Source organism: Mytilus edulis, chromosome 3 (genome assembly GCF_963676685.1).
Source record: "Mytilus edulis chromosome 3, xbMytEdul2.2, whole genome shotgun sequence".
Taxonomy (NCBI): domain Eukaryota; kingdom Metazoa; phylum Mollusca; class Bivalvia; order Mytilida; family Mytilidae; genus Mytilus; species Mytilus edulis.
Genome location: NC_092346.1, coordinates 8,390,274 through 8,411,505, shown reverse-complemented (window position 1 = coordinate 8,411,505; position 21,232 = coordinate 8,390,274). Strand labels below are relative to the sequence as shown.

Here is a 21,232-nt window from a genome sequence, read left to right as displayed (position 1 = left end):
AAACATGTTTTCAGAACATGTAATTTTCACAATAAACTAGCAAACCCCTTGGGAAAATTACAGTAAATAGAACCTTATTTCTCCCACATACAATCCTCATTTTGACACAATTGACAATAGTGATGAAGGTTGTTATTTGCTATAAAATTAACATTGGTTAAAACGTTTATACCTGCAACATTTGTTTGCACCTGTCCTGAGTCAGGAACCTATTCTTCAGTTGTTGTCGTTTGTTGATGCGATTCATAAGTGTTTCTTGTTTTCTTAGATTTACTGATTAGATCGTTGGTTTTCCTGTTTGAATGGTTTTACAATTTACATTAGACATTTTTATGGCCTTTTTAGGCTTGTTGTTAGGTGTGAGCCAAGGCTCTGTGATGAAGGCCGTACTTTAACCTATAATTGTTTGACTTGGATAGAGAGTTGTCTCATTGGCACTCATACCACATCTTCTTATTTCTAATCAAATAAGTATAAGAGAAAACATGTGAAACTATCAAAATTATCAATTTATTCAAATAAATATAAGAAAACATGTTGCATGAGTATCTAGTAAAATAAAGCTAAAAAACTATGCATGTATTTGAAATGCTATAATGCTATAAACAAAGAAAAATATATAAGGGCCAACATTTGACCTCTTCAATCATTTATTCTCCAATCTGTCAGAACTCATTTAAAGCTTAACAAATATGAACATAAAACTGGCCATTTAAGTAATCATATATCAACAACTATGTCACAATGATAACATACAAAGAAGGAAACTATCATACCATATAAGAATATAAAAAAATAAAAAAAAAAACTGGAAAATGAAAGTCACATTTTTTCACATCAATAGCTTATTCTAAATTAAGACGAAAAGTATCCACAGTGGTCTTTTCTGATTTAAAAGAAAAGCAAAAACTTATGCATAACATTGAAATCTTAAGGGTATCTTTTTTTTTGGTTAGGCTGTTTGGTTAATGATGTAATTTTTGGCAGTTACTTATAGTAAGATTAACACATAGGACAAATTTTTTAAATTAAAAGTTGAATAAATCTAAATTTCATCATTTGCTAAAGTTAACTGATAAATCAATAAAACATAATAATTCTCAAACTCAAGTAGGCATTAAGTAAAATAAAATAGCTTCTTCTCAATAAATAACAGTATCTAAATATATAACATGCCGACAGTATCTCAAAACAATAACACAAGATTAAATTATGCAATATCAACTATTGTTCAAGTAACAATGTACTGTAAGTGGGTACAGAATACCTATGGGAGTTAACTCTTTAAAAATCAGTTTGATGTTTTAATCACAGACTTTTATTAAGGAGAAAATCAAGTTTCTCAATGATCAATTTAGTGCTTGTCAAATTCCTTTATATCTAATGAAATTATTCCTGTAAATTATGTGGTTGAAATTTCTTAAACTTTTCATATTTTTGTCAACAGGTCATAATAAATATTTTGTCAAAATTTTGTAGAAACTAAACAAGCCAGATCTATTTTAGTCAAAATATTGGGTACCTTTTTACATGTGAAAAATTTACAGCAGATAATTGCAATGTATTTGTATGTATTTTTTACTCTGACATGAAAATGAAAAGTTGAAAACATATTAAAAAAAAAAAACTTTTAATATCTAGCTGTCTGTATGGAAGACATGAATGATGAGAATGGTTTTGATTGCAATGTAAACTACATAATTCAATATGGCACAAAATATCAAGAGTTGTCTCCACTTTGTCCAGAGATTTATCCTTAGACCATCTCTACCCTTTAAAACATTTAATTATAGTAGATCATTGGTGTTCAAAAACTTAATTAATTTTAATGGTTGGATTACTGCACTGTTTATTTTTAATTTTGTGGATTTTTTTTTATGTTTCATTAAGATTTATCACTAAAATAAAATCAATATGATTTAAATCGGTTAAATTCTTTATGGCACATAAAAAAATCTACTAAACCAATGATGTTTATGTCAAATAACGAGCTATGTAAAATCTTGCCAAAAAAATAAATAAATAACAGCAACAAGTCAGCGAATCAAAAATACAAACAAAACCTAAAAAAAAGCAACCTGAGGTCACGAAGAAAATGTTGAAAAAAAATCTTCAACAATTTTTTATCTTCTTTGAGCATGACTTCTTGTGAAATATTTTGCATATGACAACTGCCTAACATTTCAAATTGATTGAATAGTCAGTTAGAATAAAAAGAATACTTTTCTTCAAAATGTATACTTGTTAATTGAAAGATAAAGACAATAGCTATATCAATATTGTGTTTGTTAATTGAAAGATAAAGACAAACTATAAAATTGCCTCTTTAGACAGTTGCTTCAATTTTAAAGTGCATTCCCTGTGTAAGATTAATATTTTTTATGGAATGGCCATCAGAGAATAAAACAAGTTCTTTTCAAAGTACAATTAACAGAAATATAATAAAGTACATGTGATTGTTAATTTCAAAATATTCTATCTATCTATGCATCACAAATGAACATTTTAGCAATCTGTAAACACTCATGTCATTATTATTATTTTAAAATAATAGATCTTTAAACCATTGTATAATCATGCTCATATACATATGTTCTGGGTGGCAAAGTTCAATATTTTCCAGAAAATAATGGAAAGCCTGTTCATTCAAATAATCTTGAAAATATAAGGCTATGTTAACCCAAGATATTTTCTGTTTACGTCTGCATATTGTTATGATTTCTTGCTGTTTTCAGATTTTTAGACAGGATTTTTATACATTTCTGAAAAATCTTGTAGGTACTCTTGAAAGAATAGCTGCTTTTATGAATCACTCCCACTTAGACCTTCTTCTTTGAGTATTTTAACATGAGCTCGTCACCAACTTCACTTAAAATAGCAATAGCCTGAAATATATGTATAATAACATCATTATTCAGTGTTATATTTGATAGTGATATTGCGAAGCATTTCACACCTTTAAATAAAATGTAAATTTTCAAGTTGCTTCATAATATTTCAAGGGATAGTTGCATTTGATAGTTTTGAGATACAAGAAATTAACAACGTTCAAACCGGGGCAAGGTGATAAAGTCAAAATTAAATATATATCAATTGATTTCTGTGTTACAGGCAAAGCTTACCCTTCCAGAGCAGCTGATATCATCTAAGGTTAGAAAGGAAGTTTGTATATCTTAAGCTTGGGTTTTAGTGTTTGATCTTCACATTCATATTTATCTCATCTTCTCTTTTCATGAGTCTCAGATTATTTATAGAATAGAGAATGAAAAAACAGAAGGAGTCAAAGAGACAACAACCTGACCAAAGAGCAGAAAATAGGGCAAGGTAACTGTCTTCTTTGACCTATTTTCTATGAATCAAAATATGATTCTGTCAAAATACTTGAAAAATAACTGCCATTAGCAACATAACCAGAGCTATGTTCAGAGAGATATGCTTAAAATTCTAGTGCACCTTACATCCCCACTGGCTTAAGGACCAAAGGTTGGGTTTGGTTTGCTAAGAACTGTTTATTGTGAAGTGTGTTGTAAATGTTTGTTTATCTTTTTGTCATTTTTTTATGCCCAACCTAGGGGCAATATGTTTTTCTGTCAGTGTGTCCTTCTGCCTGTCCCACTTCAAGTTAAAAGTTTTTGGTCAAGGTAGTTTTCCATGAAGTGGAAGTCCAATCAACTTGAAATTTAGTACACATGTTCCTTATGATACGATCTTTCTAATCATAATGCCAAATTAGATTTTTGACCCCAATTTTACATTCCACTGAACATAGAAAATGATAGTGCGAGTTGGGCATTCATGTACTATGGACAAATTCTTGTATCATTTTTTACCATGAATTTGTTGGTCTTTCTACAACATATGAGTTTGATTTGTCCTTCAATCTCCCCCCTTTTTTTTTGTTAAGGTATTGACATATGTTAATGTGTTGTACCACTTACCTGATCTAGATTTTCTTTAGTATGGGCTGCCGATAAACACATTCTAGCACGTGACTCTATAATTGGAGTAGCAGGGAAACCTACAACACATATCCCTAATCCTTTCTCTATACACATTCTATTAATAGCTCTGAAATATAATGACATTAATTATTATTTTCACAGGCTTTTATTAACAAAAATAATACAGGTTGGAAGACACCGTTTCCCTCATAATACACACTCATAAAATCTTTAAAATATCAAAATGTTTGCTTCAAAATCATAAATGTCTTCTGCCAGTCAAAAAAAAAATACATTGGTGCATTTATTTGGTCAAATTCAAATTCAAATTCAGTAAGTGTATTGTTCTTTTGAAATACACTCATAGAATCTTTAAAATATCAAAATATTTGCTTCAAAATCATAAATGTCTTCTGCTAGTCAAAAAAAAAATACGTTGGTGCATTATTTGGTCAAATTCAAATTCACTAAGTTTTCTTTCAAAAAATGATATATATGATACAGAGAATTAATTTTTTGGAATAGTTGCATTTTTATTCATCTGTTTTCATATCTCAATTTTAACTGGATTTGAAATTATTCCATTTTACCAGAGAGAAAAGGTGTCTTGCAATTACAAAATGAATCATAACAATACTTAACTCAATATACTTTTAGTTCATAATTATTTAATTGGTACTAATTTCTTTGTTGTCATAGATAAAGTTATACTTCAAATTACTCACCCTAGTTTTGTAGGGAAGAATACTAGTAAAGGCACAACAGGTGAGTTGTCATTTCCATATATTATGAAACCTTTCTTTATTAGCTCTCTTCTAAAATATTTAGTATTCCATTTCAACTGTTCTATTCTTTTCTTGCCTAAAAAAAACAAACATTAATAAACATCTCAGAGAAACAATATTGGCTGAATTGCCTAAACTAGAAGCTCTTAAGGATGTTTGCTGCTCAGTTTCAAAATAAATACCTTCCCAAAAACTAGTACATGTATATATTGATAGGGGATTAATTGAGGAATCAAAAAAGCAAAACAATTATAGGGGTTAATGTGCTTCTTTTCGAGATATTAGCCATTGGAATTTTGGCAGGAAAATGTTCTCTCTTGATTTTTCATAGCTTTATCATTGACCAGTTAAAGTTCTCAAAAACTATTAAAAAATAAATAAAAATATATAAGACATTTACAAATGGCTTATAATTATACATGTAAAAGATTTAAAAAAAGAAAAATGGGGGTCCATGGGCAAAATTTTTTAAGGCATTCAAAAGGATAAATCCAGAGGATTTCGAAAATCTGACAAAAATTCCAAAACATGACAAGCAAACATCCTTAACAATAACAGCAATATTCACTCATTTGTAGTCTTGATTGATCTGTTTCATATATTTCATGTCAGGGCCTTTCATAGCCAACCCTACATTATGGGTTTTACTTATTGTTGAAGGTTAATAGCTTACAATCACTTCATTTGAATTTTGGTGGAAAGTTTGTTTCAATGGCAATCATACCACATCTCCTTATTTTTATAAGGTAGATATCCACATTTGTCTACCCTGTTTGATTTTCTGTATCTAAAGCAGTTTCAGAGAAAATCTAATAGACAACAACTAGTGATGAGAAAAGCGCACTTGACCCTTTTGCTCATATACTTTTCTGATATGTCTGATTTTGTAAATGGTGTTTCTAAAGTCTAAAACAATGTTTTTTCAACTGTTTACATGAATTTCTTTTCATCACCAAACATGATAAAATTAGACATTCAAAAACTCAAGTCAACTTGAACCTTTTTCCTATTTAAAAAAGATTGCATTGCAATTTACCTTATATCATAAATATATTAACAAATCTTGATCAATGTAAATGTAAGTTATCATACATACATACCTTCTAATGTACCGTCCCTCCCCATTATGATAGACATTGATGATAAAATTTGTTGACAAACTGCCGGACACATGGTAGGGGAATATATTGATGCATGAGAATTTAGACGTAAATGGTTAATCAGTTGCTGAAAAAAAACAAAAAAAATATTTTATAAAATTGATACAGTTATCTCCCTTTCAATACAAAATGTGTGCAGATATGGATTTACAAATAAAACAAACAAAAAATAGTGACCAATAAACTGGTTAGTGCACAGTAAATTACAATACTGTATGTGTGATTTTGTCTTATTCTATCCAAATGCAAATTATCTAAAGCATATAGGTTAAATGATAAAAAAATTCTAGCCTGGAATGGTAAAAAAAACTAGAGGCTCTAAAGAGCCTGTGTCGCTCACCTTGGTCTAGGTGAATATTAAAGGAAGCAGATGGATTCATGACAAAATTGTGTTATGGTGATGGTGATGTGTTTGTACATCTTACTTTACTGAACATTCTTGCTGCTTAAAATTATCTCTATCTATAATGAACTTGGCCCATTAGTTTCAGTGGAAAATGTTAGTAAAAATTTACAAATTTTATGAAAATTGTTAAAAATTGACTATAAAGAACAATAACTCCTAAGGGGGTCAATTGACCATTTCGGTCATGGTGACTTATTTGTAAATGTTACTTTGCTGAACATTATTGTTGTTTACAGTTTATCTCTATCAATAATAATATTCAAGATAATGACCAAAAACAGCAAAATTTCCTTAAAACTAACAATTCAGGGTCAGCAACCCAACAACGGGTTGTCCGATTCATCTAAAAATTTCAGAGCAGATAAATGTTGACCTGATAAACAATTTTATCCCATGTCAGATTTGCTCTAAATGCTTTGGGTTTTGAGTTATAAGCCAAAAACTGCATTTTACCCCATGTTCTATTTTTAGCCATGGCGGCCATCAGGTCACCGGACACATTTTTCAAACTCCTAACCCAAAAGATGATTGTGGCCAAGTTTGGATTAATTTGGCCCAGTAGTTTCAGAGGAGAGGATTTTTGTAAAATATTACTAAGATTTACGAAAAATGGTTAAAAATTGACTATAAAGGGCAATAACTCCTAAAGGGGTCAACTGACCATTTCAGTTATGTTGACTTATTTGTAAATCTTACTTTGCTGAACATTATTGCTGTTTACTGTTTACTGTTTATCTTTATCTATAATAATATTCAAGATAATAACCAAATACAGCAAAATTTCCTTAAAATTACTAATTCAGGGGCAGCAACCAAACAACGGGTTATCCGATTCATCTGAAAATTTCAGGGCAGATAGATCTTCACCTGTTTAACAATTCTACCCTCATGTCAGATTTGCTCTAAATGATTTGGTTTTTGAGTTATAAGCCAAAAACTGCATTTTACCCCTATGTTCTATTTTTAGCCATGGCGGCCATCTTGGATGGTTGGCCGGGCCACCGGACACATTTTTTAAACTAGATACCCCAATGATGATTGTGGCCAAGTTTGGTTTAATTTGGCCCAGTAGTTTCAGAGGATTTTTGTAAAAGTTAACGACGACGACGGACGCCGGACGCCAAGTGATGAGAAAAGCTCACTTGGCCTTTTAGGCCAGGTGAGCTAAAAAGGCTATATGATTTTATGCTCTCCCCTTACATACCTTAGTTCCAGCAATATAACCACCAGCAGCACCAAAACTTTTAGTAAATGTTCCCATCATAACATCAATGTCTCTAGGGTTTAATCCAAAATACTCTACAACCCCTCGACCAGTACTTCCTAACGCACCAATACTATGAGCCTCGTCTAAATATACATAGGCTTTGTATTTCTTTTTTAATTGGATGACTTCTGGTAAGCGTATCACTGAGCCTTCCATACTGGAATTAATATACGTAACAATGTTATTCAAGTGCTAATTGAAACTCCCTGCTTACTGTCATGGCTTAAAAGTTCAATTATAATATCAGTTCCAAATGGCAGAAATATTTTGGAATATTATTTCCACAGAAAGAAATATTACAATACTGAATAAGGGGTATAGAATATCGATTCAACAGAAGCAGGTTTTTTACCATTTTTTATATCAAAGTTTCCAGAGGATCTATCAGGGGAAACAGATTAACTTTGACACCTACCATCCATGCATGGTAAGTGATATCAAAACTTCAACTTGACATAGGGTAGACACTTTTCAATTAATGGAGGCCATAAATTGCAGTCTAGACATCTTTTTGTTTATGCGTTGTGCTGTTGGGTTGCTGCCTCTTGACTTATTTTCTTTTTTAATGTACACTTGCCTTAGACAAGTCATATTTCATTATCATGGAGCCAAAAACATGGATACGAACTTCATTTCTGTCAAATATTTCTTCTGGTTTTATAAAAATTGGGTTTTGATATATTTTTTTTTTATGTAGTCAAGGGAGAGGAATTGCAAAATTTCTAACCTGTACACTCCTTCAACTACAATTAATATTTTTTTCCAAGCTCGACTTCGTCTTGGTTGACCATCTACAACTGCTGCTTTAAGCTTCTTTTCTAAATCTGCCATATCTAAAAACAAAATAACACAAAAGGTCAAAACTAGTAAACTTTTTAATAAAGCAAGATCATTCTCATTTAGATTATTCATTCACCAACCTATCTCTTTATTTTGAAACTCTAACCACCCAACTTATTTTTCTTATTGAAGATAGAACCTAAAATTTGACATCCACCCTTTCTTTATTCATATCTTACCTTAATTTCTCTGCCTACTGAAATCTCAGTTTTGAGGCTTGTGGTCACTGAATGAACTACTTATGCCACTTGGCCACAAAGACCCCTAAGTACAGACGGAAGGTAAAGATTTTGGAATCAGGTGTATTCCATAATACTATTAATTTGTTTATTCTAAATAATTAGATTCTTTATTGTTTAACTGTATTTTCAAAGGTAGACAGAAAACAGCAAATAATACAGTTTTTCTTAAATATCTAAAAATTGAAATCTAAATCCTCAACACTTTGTGCAAAATCATAACAACCAATCAAATAAATTTCTGACTCTATTTTCTGCATATCGACAATAATAATTTAACAATTAAAGTTTTTGCATTTGGTCAATAAAAGGATATATCAACCTAAAAAGTATATCAACCTCAGACTTTGCCCTCAGTCGATACACTACTTTCAGATATTTTCTTATTGGCTGTGATATACATACCATTATGTTTAAAAGTTTTGATTGTAGCACCTGATAACCTGGATCCTAGTACTAAGGAAGCATGATTTAATTCATCACTAAGTATAAGGCTGCCCTGAAATGAAAAGAAAATGATATCGATTACAAATTGTGGTTAAAAAAAGGGGGGCAAGATTCTGTGAACATAAGAGGATACAAATCAGGGGAGAAAGGATTAATTAACAGATGAATTGTCTGAAAAACATACATTCCATTAATGAATCCAGTCCACTTCAACAAGATAGAAGATAATAACAGAGAAGTCTATTTAGGGATGTGGAGAATTGTCAGGTAAAATCAATCCAACTTCTTATCTTGGACAAGCAATTTCTATATAAGAAAAATCATATGGGACAATTAAAAAAAAAATCAGACTGGTAACTTTTTTATATACTGTAAATTCAGAAATTATTGCGTGCATTTATTATTGCGATTTGTCATTTTGGACTAAAATGCGATTTTAATTTTTGCGATTTTATGAAAAATCCTGTTTAATTCATATTACTTGTCCTTGAACAATTGAAGAATTGGAAAATTTCTATATCCCTGCTTTTAACCTTGCTATGCAATTTCATTACCTTTCCAACTAGACTAGGCATATTCATTGAATTAGTAGCAAATCCCATTGGCATAGTGATAGCTGCCTCCATCCCAAGATATTCAGCTACAAGAAGATCTAGTTCCTGATGTATATCTAAGAATCCTGAAAAGTAAGTAATTATTGATATTATTGCAAAAACTTAATTCTTTTGATCTACAAGAAAAAACACAATATAAATTTAATGTGAGGTATGATTGGACACCAGAATTAGTACTATTTTTTTCTTGCCGCATCAATAAAACAATTACAACATATAAAACAATCAATCATAAGGTTTTTTTTTTATAATCTGAGTTATCTCCCCTTGTGAATATTTTTTTTTTTTTTTAAATGAAAAATGTTTAAACTTGTTTGAGCCTTTATATGCACTGCTGATTATAAACTGAACTAAATGTTTGCTTGCTGTTTTCCTGGAGTCAAAGTAGATGGTATGAAATACATGTTCAACAAAAATGGAGTTTTGCATATATATTCATGTATACAACACATACACATTTTTGTAAATAGCATGGTATAAATTATAATTATAATGAGTAGAAAAAAGAAGTAATCTATATTTCATATGTATACTTGAGACTACTATCCAAATCTTTTTCTGAAGTTTCATTAAAAAATATTGATATATACTGAGTGCCAATGAAAACGCAACACTTTTGTTTTTCCAAAAAATCTTAAAATTTTTATTTTATTTATATTAGAACTTTGTATAGTTGGTTGAAAATGACTTTTAAGACAATTTTCGACAACTTTACGGTTGAGTGATTTTTAGGAACAAATGCGTAGTAAGGGTTATTTTGAACGAACATAAACCGAGTTCACCGCTTTTCAACATACGCACCATTTTCACGATTTTGTCATTTAAAGCTTGGCAAATGTCATGAATTTTCCCGCCCTCATTGTAAGGAAACTGCAATAAACATCTGAGTAAATGCCAGGACTTTCCAACAACCACCGACATGCAGTTTTGGGCATGATCCAATGAAGCCTTTCACAGCATACAATTACGAGAAGACTGAAGTTGTAGCCTCTACAATAACCCAAATCATCCACAAATTCAACCAAAATGGATCATTTAATGATAAGCCACATCCCGGGGTACAAAAAGCAAGAAACGCTCAGCAAGACCAATACATTTGGTCTTTCAAATATCCGATATCGACTATGATGGCTATCCAAATGTCACGAGAGTTCAATGGTGGTCACGGTAGAACCTTTGGAGCAATTTCAGTAAAGCACCATTTGCGCAGAAATTGTTAAAGAACACCATAGTCTTTCCTTAGTGACATCTAAACGGCCGTTTGGCGTAAATATCGAATTCTGTAGACCAAAAATCATTCATTATGTACCAAAAACGTCAATGGTGGTTACATAGACATTTTACACTCGCCTTGGCTAAAAGTCATGCTTTTCGCCGGATTTTGGTCCGATCGACCAAATTTTACATCAGATTTGACATGTTTTAGACGATGAAAACCACCTCCAATATCATAAAGTCAGCTTGAGTTTGCTTTGCGGGACAAGTGGAATAACATTCCTCGGGGTCACATTAAACGTCCGGGATGATCAATTCCACGGCGCTGTCGAGATTGTGCTGCACCACGGGGTTGTAACATTTTTTGTTAGGACTGTTAGTTGATGATTCGACATTGGATGTTTCGTTTACCTATTGCGCCCGAAAGATGACAATAAAACATTTTTGTTTGATATCAATCTATTGTTAAAATTGTTATTTTTCAAGAACAATTTATTTTGAGAGATTATCATTTCTTATATAAATTTTATTTTTGAAAAACCAAGTGTTGCGTTTTCATTGGCACTCAGTATATAATAAGGGAGACAACTTATGTTTTCTATAAACATTTACATGGGAGATAATTCTATTCTAGCCACAGCTGTAAAATCATTGAACATTTGTTGTTCACTGTACCTCATCTTCACTTCTTCTTTAATAGTTTAATTTTGGATGTTAGGTGTCTTCTGATTGGCTGGTAGTGTTTCGTCTATCAGCTCATAGACATAATTTCGTCATTTGACTGCAATGTCATAGACGTTTTATCATTATTTACTCCTTTTTAGAATTAAATTATTAGGAATGACATTAATTTTTCTTCTGTCTATTCGAAATAACATTAAAAATGTGGTGCACACTTATAAATAACAAGTTAGCTATGTGTGCACCACATTTTTGATGTTATTACTTCTTAGAAAAAAATTACAGTTATCCATAAATAATGTTCTAACAGAATTTAATTTACAGATGTTATGGTGTTCTTGCTTGTATAACATACCTAACTCTTGTTTACTTGCACAAGTTCCAGCACCATATTTTTGTATTGACTTTTCAGCAGCTTCAGCACAAGGTCCTTTGCAATCAGAAAATCCTAAATAATTGTATGACCCTAGATTTATCACATTATGCGATCTACCTGTCAAACTGAAATAATAATCTTATAGTCAATTAAAAGCTCCAAATAGTAATCTAATAAGAAAATTCAAACCAAAAATATGTACATTAAATGTTTATTTTTAATCACAATCTGTATACAAACACTTATATTATTATTAAATATTTTTATAAATATGTATCAATGTTTGTCAATAATGAATGCGCAACAATATGTATTCTTTAGTATTGAAGCCTTGTTGACCCAAAAGAAGAAGAAGTTGTCAATGTTAGACAGCATTGTCTGTCTGAACTCACAATTTTGTAGTTTTACATCTTAACAAACCAGTCTGATCAGTAAATTACTGCATACTCAGGGATTGAAGTTAAAATTTTGGCATGGTAGCCCACAGATTAAAGTTTGTGGCCAACCTATATAGTTCTATATAAGAATAGTTATCAAAGGTACCAGGATTATAATTTAATAGATGCACATTTCGTCTACATAAGACTCATCAGTGACACTCAGATCAAAATAGAAAAGCCAAAATTTTAGTAGCCCACATCAAATTTTAGGGGCCATTGGCGAGTGGGTCCCTGCTTATTTCAAACCCAGATACTGTAAATTTAGAAATTATTTCCTGCATTTATTTTTGCGATTTTGTCTTTTTAGACTAAAATATAATTTCAACTTTTGCAATATTGAGAAATTCCTGTTTAATTGATATAAAAAATTCAAAATGCAAGTTAAAATTATTGCAATTATAACCCTGTTGCATTTTTCGCAATGATAAAAACATTGAAATAATTTCTGAATATTTCAGTATTCAGCTACTATTGCAAGATTTATATAAATGTGAATAATACAACTGGACATCTTTATAATAAGCACTCTTATTCTAATATTGATATATATATCTGTATGCAGATTTTTATGAAATCTCAATATAAATAGAAGCATGAAAAAATTTCTGAATAATTGCATCTTATTGGCTATTGTGACATTTCGATGGAGTTTAAATTAGAATGGCCCACTATGCATACAAATGCAGGAGACTTTTTCAAGGTCAAATCTTCTGGTCTTGTTCTATTTGAAATTTGGATGATGCTTTCAGGGTTTTTTCAATCTCAGTTTCATGCAGGATTTGAAACTTAAAATGTATATTAAAATTTATTTTTTTAAACATAGTTCATGAAAAGTATTTGCATTTCAACGAAACGCTTCAACAAACACTTCTAATCTTCAGTGCATACTTGGTAATGGACAAAATATAAATAATCATAGACAATTATAAATTATCCTGACCTGAGTATACTATTGTGATCTAAATGTATTTTAAGAGACAATATTTTGCTTTACACATAAAAATCAAGTATATTCTTAGTGCTGGACAAATCATAGCTTTTGAAATTGGAAAATGTAATATAATTGAGATACGAGTGATGATCTGTATCACTTTGGTGAGGTAGGAGACCTGTGTCAAATCTATATTCATTGTTGACTGATAATTAAGAATTGAATGTTTCTTTTTGTAACTTCATTGGGGTGTAAAAGCGTTGACCAAAGTAAATTTTGTATGAAGTGCGGAAGCGTTTCATTCTAAAAATGTGCGCACGGTCAACTTTTACAACCCTATGCAGTTACAAAAAGAAGCATTCAATACTTATAATTACATTTTTCAGCTATGATCATGAAAACACGAATTTTATATTTTTTTTATTTGATTCACCTGTGCACTTTATTGTGGGACCAAGTGTTATCATGAATGATAAGTTGTATTGAGTAATGTAATTGCTTAAGGAATAACACGTGATGTGCACTTAGTTAATCAGAATAAAGTATTATAATGAAACATACATCTAATGTAATTATTATACATGTAACATCAAGTCATTTAGATAAAAGGTAATATTTTTTTGTAAAATGCTTTCCCCCAGTTTTTTTAACATAAGTTAAAATTTCATGAGAAAAATATTTGGGTTGAAACTTAAAGATCGTCTAAAATATATTTAATGGTAACAAATAAACAAAATACAGTTTAATAAATATATTTCTTGTTCTAACAGAAATTAAATATTATAGCATTGTTTATAGCAAACTTTTCAGAGGAATTTAGTAAGGAGAAACAAATGTATGTTGATGATATTTCTAAATTCTTGAATAAACTGTAAAACTGTAATGTATGGAATTATCATGAAATATTTCAAGTTTTCATTTTTTACACAAAACTTCTTTCTACATCATTCTGTACAAGCATTAATAAAAATTGAATTCAGCCTAAAAACTTTACTATTCCTTTCTTAATGGTGTACATACTCTGCGGTCCACCAATGATTTGTTGTAGTTCTTTCCAGAACATCCATTGTAGGTCCTGCTACAGAACATATCGGTCTGTTAAAGCAGTCACGAATCCTTCTGTATACATGGCGGGTATAGAAACTTTCCCAACTTTGAAACAATGGTACAAATCCCTATTAAAAGAATACTGTTAATTCAGAAAATTTTATGTATATATTAATTGAAAATTGCAATGGGAGTTTTGGAAACATTTCGCAAATAAAAGAAAACACATTTTAATTGCATTATTTGTACGCAGCACTACCTGAAAATAAAAAATTAATCTCAAACTTTTGTCCTCCGTCACAATGATTATTTGTAGCTGGTATTCTACAGAGGCTGATACAAAAACATAAATATGGTTCAGCATAATGAGAACAAATTAACAATACAGTGGGTCTCATTGGGGTCTAAGCATGATGCAGGATTGACAGATATTTTTTTTTACATGTAAAAATCAAATAATTAAGCATGAAAACAGGAAACAAAATTAAACGGGACAAGGGATTTTACATGCACTATTATGGCAACAAGAAGTAGGGTATAGGGTTTTGACAAAACAATTAATGGAAACCTGGATCAGACCCCCTCCAATACATAAATTAGATAGGTCCTGTAATAGGGTGGTAGTGAAATTTAGACTGCCACTGAAAATCAAGGTAAATTGGATTAGGACAGAAATTAAGCCTTGCAACATGCCACCTACAGACCCCTTATTTGTTTGCAAAGGTTTTTAACATCAAAAGAACATTGCACTCTTTCTACATGAGGCATTAGATTGAATATCGCCATTCTGACAAGAGGTGGCTGCGGATTTGTACATCCTGCACAACCAAATGGAAGCCCCATGGAGGATCCATGTCTTTAAATAAATTGAACAATCTCTTTTAAAGTCAACAAATAAAATGTAAATAAATTATAAAGAGAAATTTTTGTATTTAGCAATTATCTATCAATGAAAAGAGACTGGTAGCTTTAATATATTTCTGTATATTGTTAAAATGAATGTGTTAATGTACATACTATACTTATTACCATACATGTACATGATGTACATTATAGTTCAAATTCAGTAGGTATATTTTCTTTCCTCAGTTCAGAAATTAATAAAGGTATTTCATTGAGCACTATAATTTTTACATGAAAGGACTTGACTGACAATTTGTTTTCCAGTTTAATGGATAAGTGGTTTTAAATTAGGCAACAAGACCACATATGAAGAAAATGCATCGTACTTAACTTGTATTTTTATTGCTTTTATGCAATAATTTTGTTATAAACATCCCTATTGCTATGATATGTGAGCCTGCATCACAACACATTGTTACAAATAACAGTGGTCCAACAAAAATTTTAAATGGTAAAAAACATGTGAACATGTTGAACTTTCATGACTGTAAATTCAAAAATTATTGTAAGGTTTTTATAAATGCGAATAATGTGACTTGGTGAATAACGTAATAATAAGAACTTGCATTCAAATATCTGATACAAATAAACATTTCTTCCAGGAATCACAATACTATTATCTCCCATTTTTGTCCATTTTTCAGAAATGGCAATTATAAATGCACACAATATTTTCTGAATTTACAGTAAACAGAATATAAACAAGAAACTGATCATGGAACTCTACACTTACTTTCTATGATTTGCAGAATATTTACATGCATCAAGTTTGTAAAAAGGTGAATATATTACATGTATAAATAACTGTATCATGTGTATATTACATCAATCTATAAATAAGATTTTCTACACATTGAAATCAAAACAAAATTTTTAATCTTACGTGTAAATAGCTAATTTGAAAATTTTAGAAATATTTGATTTTGTTTACTAATAAACGGGTAAATATATTTCCAGGAGTAACGCACTAGGACCTACTAGAAGTCTTTGGTTTTCTTAGTTGTTTTTTGTGTTCTATTGTGCGATTCTCTTTTTTCTAAGCCATGGCTTTGTCAGTTTATTTTCATCTTATGAGAATGGATTTTGGTATGATTCTGGTATCATATTGAGTTTATTTGCCTCTAAATGGCTGTTTTATAAGAAAAAAAATTTCTGAAAAAAATTCTTTAATTTTGTCCATGAAATTTAGAAGAAATTTACTTTTTTTTAATTGTTTGCTTCCAGTAAACAAATTGCCGATATGCTTCCGGTATGCAGTTACCTCAGCATCACCTTTCTCAGAAAAATTTTGGAGATCGCAATATGCAAGTGCAAAGGGCAGAGTGAGCCTCTCTTCTTCAAAAAAATTTAACATTTATGTATGTCGTGTTTGTATCATTCATTAAACAAGGCCAATGCTGCTGATATCAAATCAAATTGCTGGTGACTTACTAATTTAAATAATAAAATCAAATCAAAACTCAATTGATAATTGTAAGAATATCTTATTCATGACTGTGATGACAAATTATTTATTTAATATTGTTGATCATACAACAGTTTCATATCATATATACCTACCGATTGTCTGGGCTCTGTGCATGCCTTTTCATTTTCCAGACCAGCGTTTCTAAGAAAATCTCTGACGTGTCCTACTAGAACTAAGATTCCATAACATAAGTATGTTAAAACAGCTATATAAATAGGGGTTTCTTCAAAATTCTCTTGAAAATCTTTTGGGTCCTCAGGTAGAGACTGCTAAAAAGAAAATGAAGATTAAACAAAACTGTCTTGAACAACATCCTGTAACAGTCTTAAATGTTTGCACCTGTCTTATTAAAGTCAGGAATCTGATGTACAGTAGTTGTCGTCTGTTTATGTAGTTCATACATGTTTCTCGTTTTTATATAGATTAGACCGTTGGTTTTGTCGTTTGAATGGTTTTACACTAGTAATTTTTGGGGCCCTTTATAGCTTGCTGTTCATTGTGAGCCAAGGCTCTGTGTTGAAGGCCGTACCTTGACCTATAATGGTTTACTTTTATAAATTGTTACATGGATTGAGAGTTGTCTCATTGGCACTCACACCACATCTTTGTATATATCTCTGTATACATTGCAGGATCATCTAATTTTGCATATAGACATGATTTATTGTATGAAACTTAAGATCATTAAAGTTGTCATTTAAAGGCGATTCTTCCAAGAGCCTCCTTATTTTGATATGTATTAAGGGAGATAATTCAAGATATTAAGCATGGGAGATAACTCAATAATAGCTTCAGTCATGGCATTAGGGATTATAATAAGTCATTCTGAAGGTCGGCGTGGATCTTGTCAGACAAAATTTGTTTGGTGCAGTTTAGTGTTAAATAAATTTTAATTTTGTCCAAATCATACCTAAAAATGTCCTGTAAAAAAATTAGTCTGGCTCAGTTAAGAAGAATGGTTCACTCGACTAAATTTCGAGTTGATTTCTCAAAGCCTTGTGAACCTCTCTGACGGTATAATTCATTGATAACCCAGGCTGTCTATCAAATTAATCATATTCAAGACTAAATCTTTTTTCAAATCATAATATCTTATTTAGTGTTTTAATGCATCACAATCAAGTGTCTGGTCAAGAAAGGCTGTGAATCAGAGGGCCCTTATATCATATTACATGTATATACATGTATATATACAACCACTTTATCATATATGCAAATATAATGACTAAATAAAAGTTACAACTTGAATCATGTAACATATGAGCTGCGTCGGATAGAAATCGACCTTATGCAAGTGCATGTACACATATACATATCTAAAACTTTGATCGATTTGGGAATAACTAAGATATAAAAGCTGCATTTTGGTCCGTTTAAAAGGGTTGTCTTCTTATGAAAACCTACTTTTGAAACATTTACAGACTTTCCGTAGAAATTATTTTAACCCAAAATAGGTTAACAGAGGTATTGATTTTCGTTTGCATAAGGTTGATTTCTATCCGTCGCAGCTCATATGTAATTCAACCCCTATATCATATAGGCAAACACAATGTTAGTCCAGCTGTTATTATCAGTTTTTGTAGATTAAAATATCAATATGAAAATCAGTCATAAGATAGCTAATATCAAATCATTTAACATGGTGTATATGGTATCTGAGAGCTTTGTCATTTATGACAAATAAGTATGTGAAACAAACCATGAAATTATGTCATATTTTATACAATAGCAATTTCATATTTATCATGTTTATTGAACATTGATAAACAATCTTTGATTTAATCTTATCTTACATTTCATTTAATTCTCCATGACAACTTCTTGATGATTGGAAAGCAATTGTACATGTCATGTGTATCTTTATGAATAGTGAATACTTGTACATGACTTTTTTTGTATATTTTTTCTTATTATTTGCAAAGTTTATTTTGCATACTTAATTTATTTGCTTAGCAATACAATTATTAAAAATTTATTGGATAATTCAATACAAATAACAAATGCAAATCATAATTTATATAATTTGACAACTTAGTTTATAAATGGATGAATGTTATGTCATTATTTACAAATAAATTAACATTTCCCCCTTGGGAATGTAAACAATACATTGTATCAATCATTTTTACAAAACATTTTATAGGAAAGATATACATATATACAGAGGTTGATAAAATAAAAAAGGGTTTTACTTTATATAAGAATTGATCTTTATAAATGAAATACATATAAGAAGGTGTGGTATGAGTGCCAATGAGACAACTCTCCATCCAAGTCACAATTTGTAAAAGTAAACCATTACAGGTCAAAGTCCACATTCTTTAGTCAACTAGGTTATCTTATATAACCTCCTTGCTTTAGTTTAATAAACCATATAACCAAATCATGGGAGAAGGATATAGAGAAACAAATTCTTACATCATACATGTGTTGTATCTCTACATGTTTATGCATAGATACATCAAATTGTGTCGTTGCTTCTCATCAATAAATTTTAAACGTCTCTGTCTCGATTGTTGATTTATTCGTTTAATGATAAATATGATTTTTTTGCAATAGGCAAAAAAGCATATATATATGACCTACAGGACCTAATAAGAGAAATTAATTTCAAATTTGTATAAATTAATTATTTCTCAGTAATGACATGTCATACAAATATCTCATAGTAAACTTTACAATCTACAGTTTTAAGTGTTGAACTGTCAAATGTTATCACACTCACACCTCAAATCAGATTTTTTACCATGTTTTAAAAAATGTGTTTTTATATTAAATTAATTTTTTTTTAGTGGTAAAGTACTTTGACAATGCAATGTTTGACCTAAAGACAATTATTCTGATAAAATCATTAAATTCAGTCTGTGATCTTGGACACTATACATATATACAATGTACTATGCATGTACATATATCAAAATTGAAGTTTGGTTAAAAAAATAATTTAAAGGACAGAATGACCAAGTTTTTTTTATCTGGTTGAAAAATCTATATTAAAATGTCTTGGCACAGATATTCATGTTCTTATCATTGGGAAAGGAAGGTACTACATGTAATTAAAATTACTTGGAAATAATTCTTTCAGCTCTAATGAAATATTGCACTTTAAAAAGGTCTTTGAAAAGAGATTAAAAAGATATAACTATATTCATGATATTATCTTTTCTTGATAAAACATTTTTGTCTCAAGGGTTTTAAATTTCAGTTGTCAAGATTCATATGCACTAAGAGCATGCACTGATAAATCAATATTTTTAAAGCTTATCATAGTATCACAAGTTTCATATTCAACCAAGACTTTAATTAACTAGAAAATATGAGAGAAAATATCTTATTTATTTATACAACTATAACTTGAATTATTTAGATACATATATAATAGCATCCTATATAATGTTTACATTGTAGTGTCATGTGGACCATAATTAGCCTCCGGCTGTTAGACATATTTGTGTGTGGTTACATTTTATCATGTGAGAGTTTGTGTAAGGACAACTGTACGTGTGTAGATACGCTGAATCATTTCTAGTAATATATAAATAATTGTCTTATATTTATAACTTATGTATGAAACATACCTTGATTCCATTTGAAGAATGTCCATTTGTCTTAATTCCATCTTTTGTTATGACTGTGTTTCCATTTTGATGCTTCATTCTGTAGATTAAACAAATATCATGCGATCTTATTTGTAATATATATGCACACTGTGCAGATGGAATGTCGGTTAGTGTGTTATTATTCCGTGTGCATGTTCACCTGTTGAGAAAAAATCAAATTGACATTTGTATGGTAAAAACATAAATTTCCAACAACTGAATCACTTTTTATCCCCGGCAGTCACGACTGGTAATCTTTAACAACATTTAATATAAAAGTGGTCATGTACCGCTGACGTGCTGGGGAGAGGGGCGTGGACAAGTTTGTTTACAAAATTAATTTCATTGAGAAAATATTACATAAATCATTGTTGATGATTGAGATAAAGAAATTATATAAATTACTTACTGTTTTCGATTGGTTATGACTTCATAAATCCCAATTTACTAGTAAATTTAAACTTTCCCGCAAAAATAAGTGTGATACGGCGATTATTCAGACAGTGGTTCGATTGTGTGTATAAACATACGATGTACCGCAATTTTGATTGGATAATAAAATCTGTGTATCCACTAGTCCAGTGCGTGTCAGCGTATTGTGTAATTTATGCTACAATAGTATAACGTAACAAATATTACATCAACTGTTCACATGTACTTATTCTTATATTGTACATGAAAGATATAGCCAAGGATTTAAAGTATTGAAGGACTCTAACTATATAAATTCTCAAACTAACATCACATAAAATTCTATAGTTTCAATAAAAAAAAACACTCCAAACCCTAGAAAGTTTATACTACAATTTTAAAATAATGTCAAAACGAAAATTTAAATAATGATCGACCGCACCCAAAGCAGCCAAAGACCAT

General features: G+C 30.3%; 1 protein-coding gene across 7 annotated transcripts; it reads right to left on the bottom strand.

Moving 5' to 3' along the window:
* Positions 1-488: 488 nt before the first annotated feature.
* On the bottom strand, positions 489-21,001 carry LOC139515732 (serine palmitoyltransferase 2-like). Of its 7 annotated transcripts, none has more exons than XM_071305399.1 (13): positions 20,769-21,001; positions 20,339-20,417; positions 16,853-17,029; positions 14,363-14,517; positions 11,951-12,096; positions 9,640-9,764; positions 9,044-9,137; positions 8,287-8,392; positions 7,497-7,716; positions 5,827-5,953; positions 4,667-4,802; positions 3,939-4,068; positions 489-2,885 (listed from the first exon to the last, which is right to left on the bottom strand). In XM_071305399.1, the coding sequence occupies exons 2-13, from the start codon at positions 20,414-20,416 to the stop codon at positions 2,820-2,822; spliced, it is 1,560 nt and encodes a 519-aa protein (XP_071161500.1). In that variant the 5' UTR covers position 20,417; positions 20,769-21,001; the 3' UTR covers positions 489-2,819. The 7 variants fall into 7 exon arrangements, with proteins under 7 accessions (XP_071161500.1, XP_071161498.1, XP_071161501.1 ...); XM_071305397.1 differs by having other exon boundaries at positions 20,339-20,519; positions 20,769-20,909; XM_071305400.1 differs by having other exon boundaries at positions 16,853-17,026; positions 20,339-20,519; positions 20,769-20,909.
* Between the last annotated feature and the right edge of the window lie 231 nt (positions 21,002-21,232).

Bases quoted from the DNA above. Each gene is read 5' to 3' on its own strand.
- LOC139515732 (XM_071305399.1), bottom strand. From the start codon at position 20,416: ATGAAGCATCAAAATGGAAACACAGTCATAACAAAAGATGGAATTAAG. The intron at 5,954-7,496 runs GTATGTAAGGGG...GTTTTTTTTCAG, and splicing joins GTTATATTGCTGGAACTAAG to CAACTGATTAACCATTTACG. The intron at 4,069-4,666 runs GTGAGTAATTTG...ATTATATTTCAG, and splicing joins TTCTTCCCTACAAAACTAGG to AGCTATTAATAGAATGTGTA.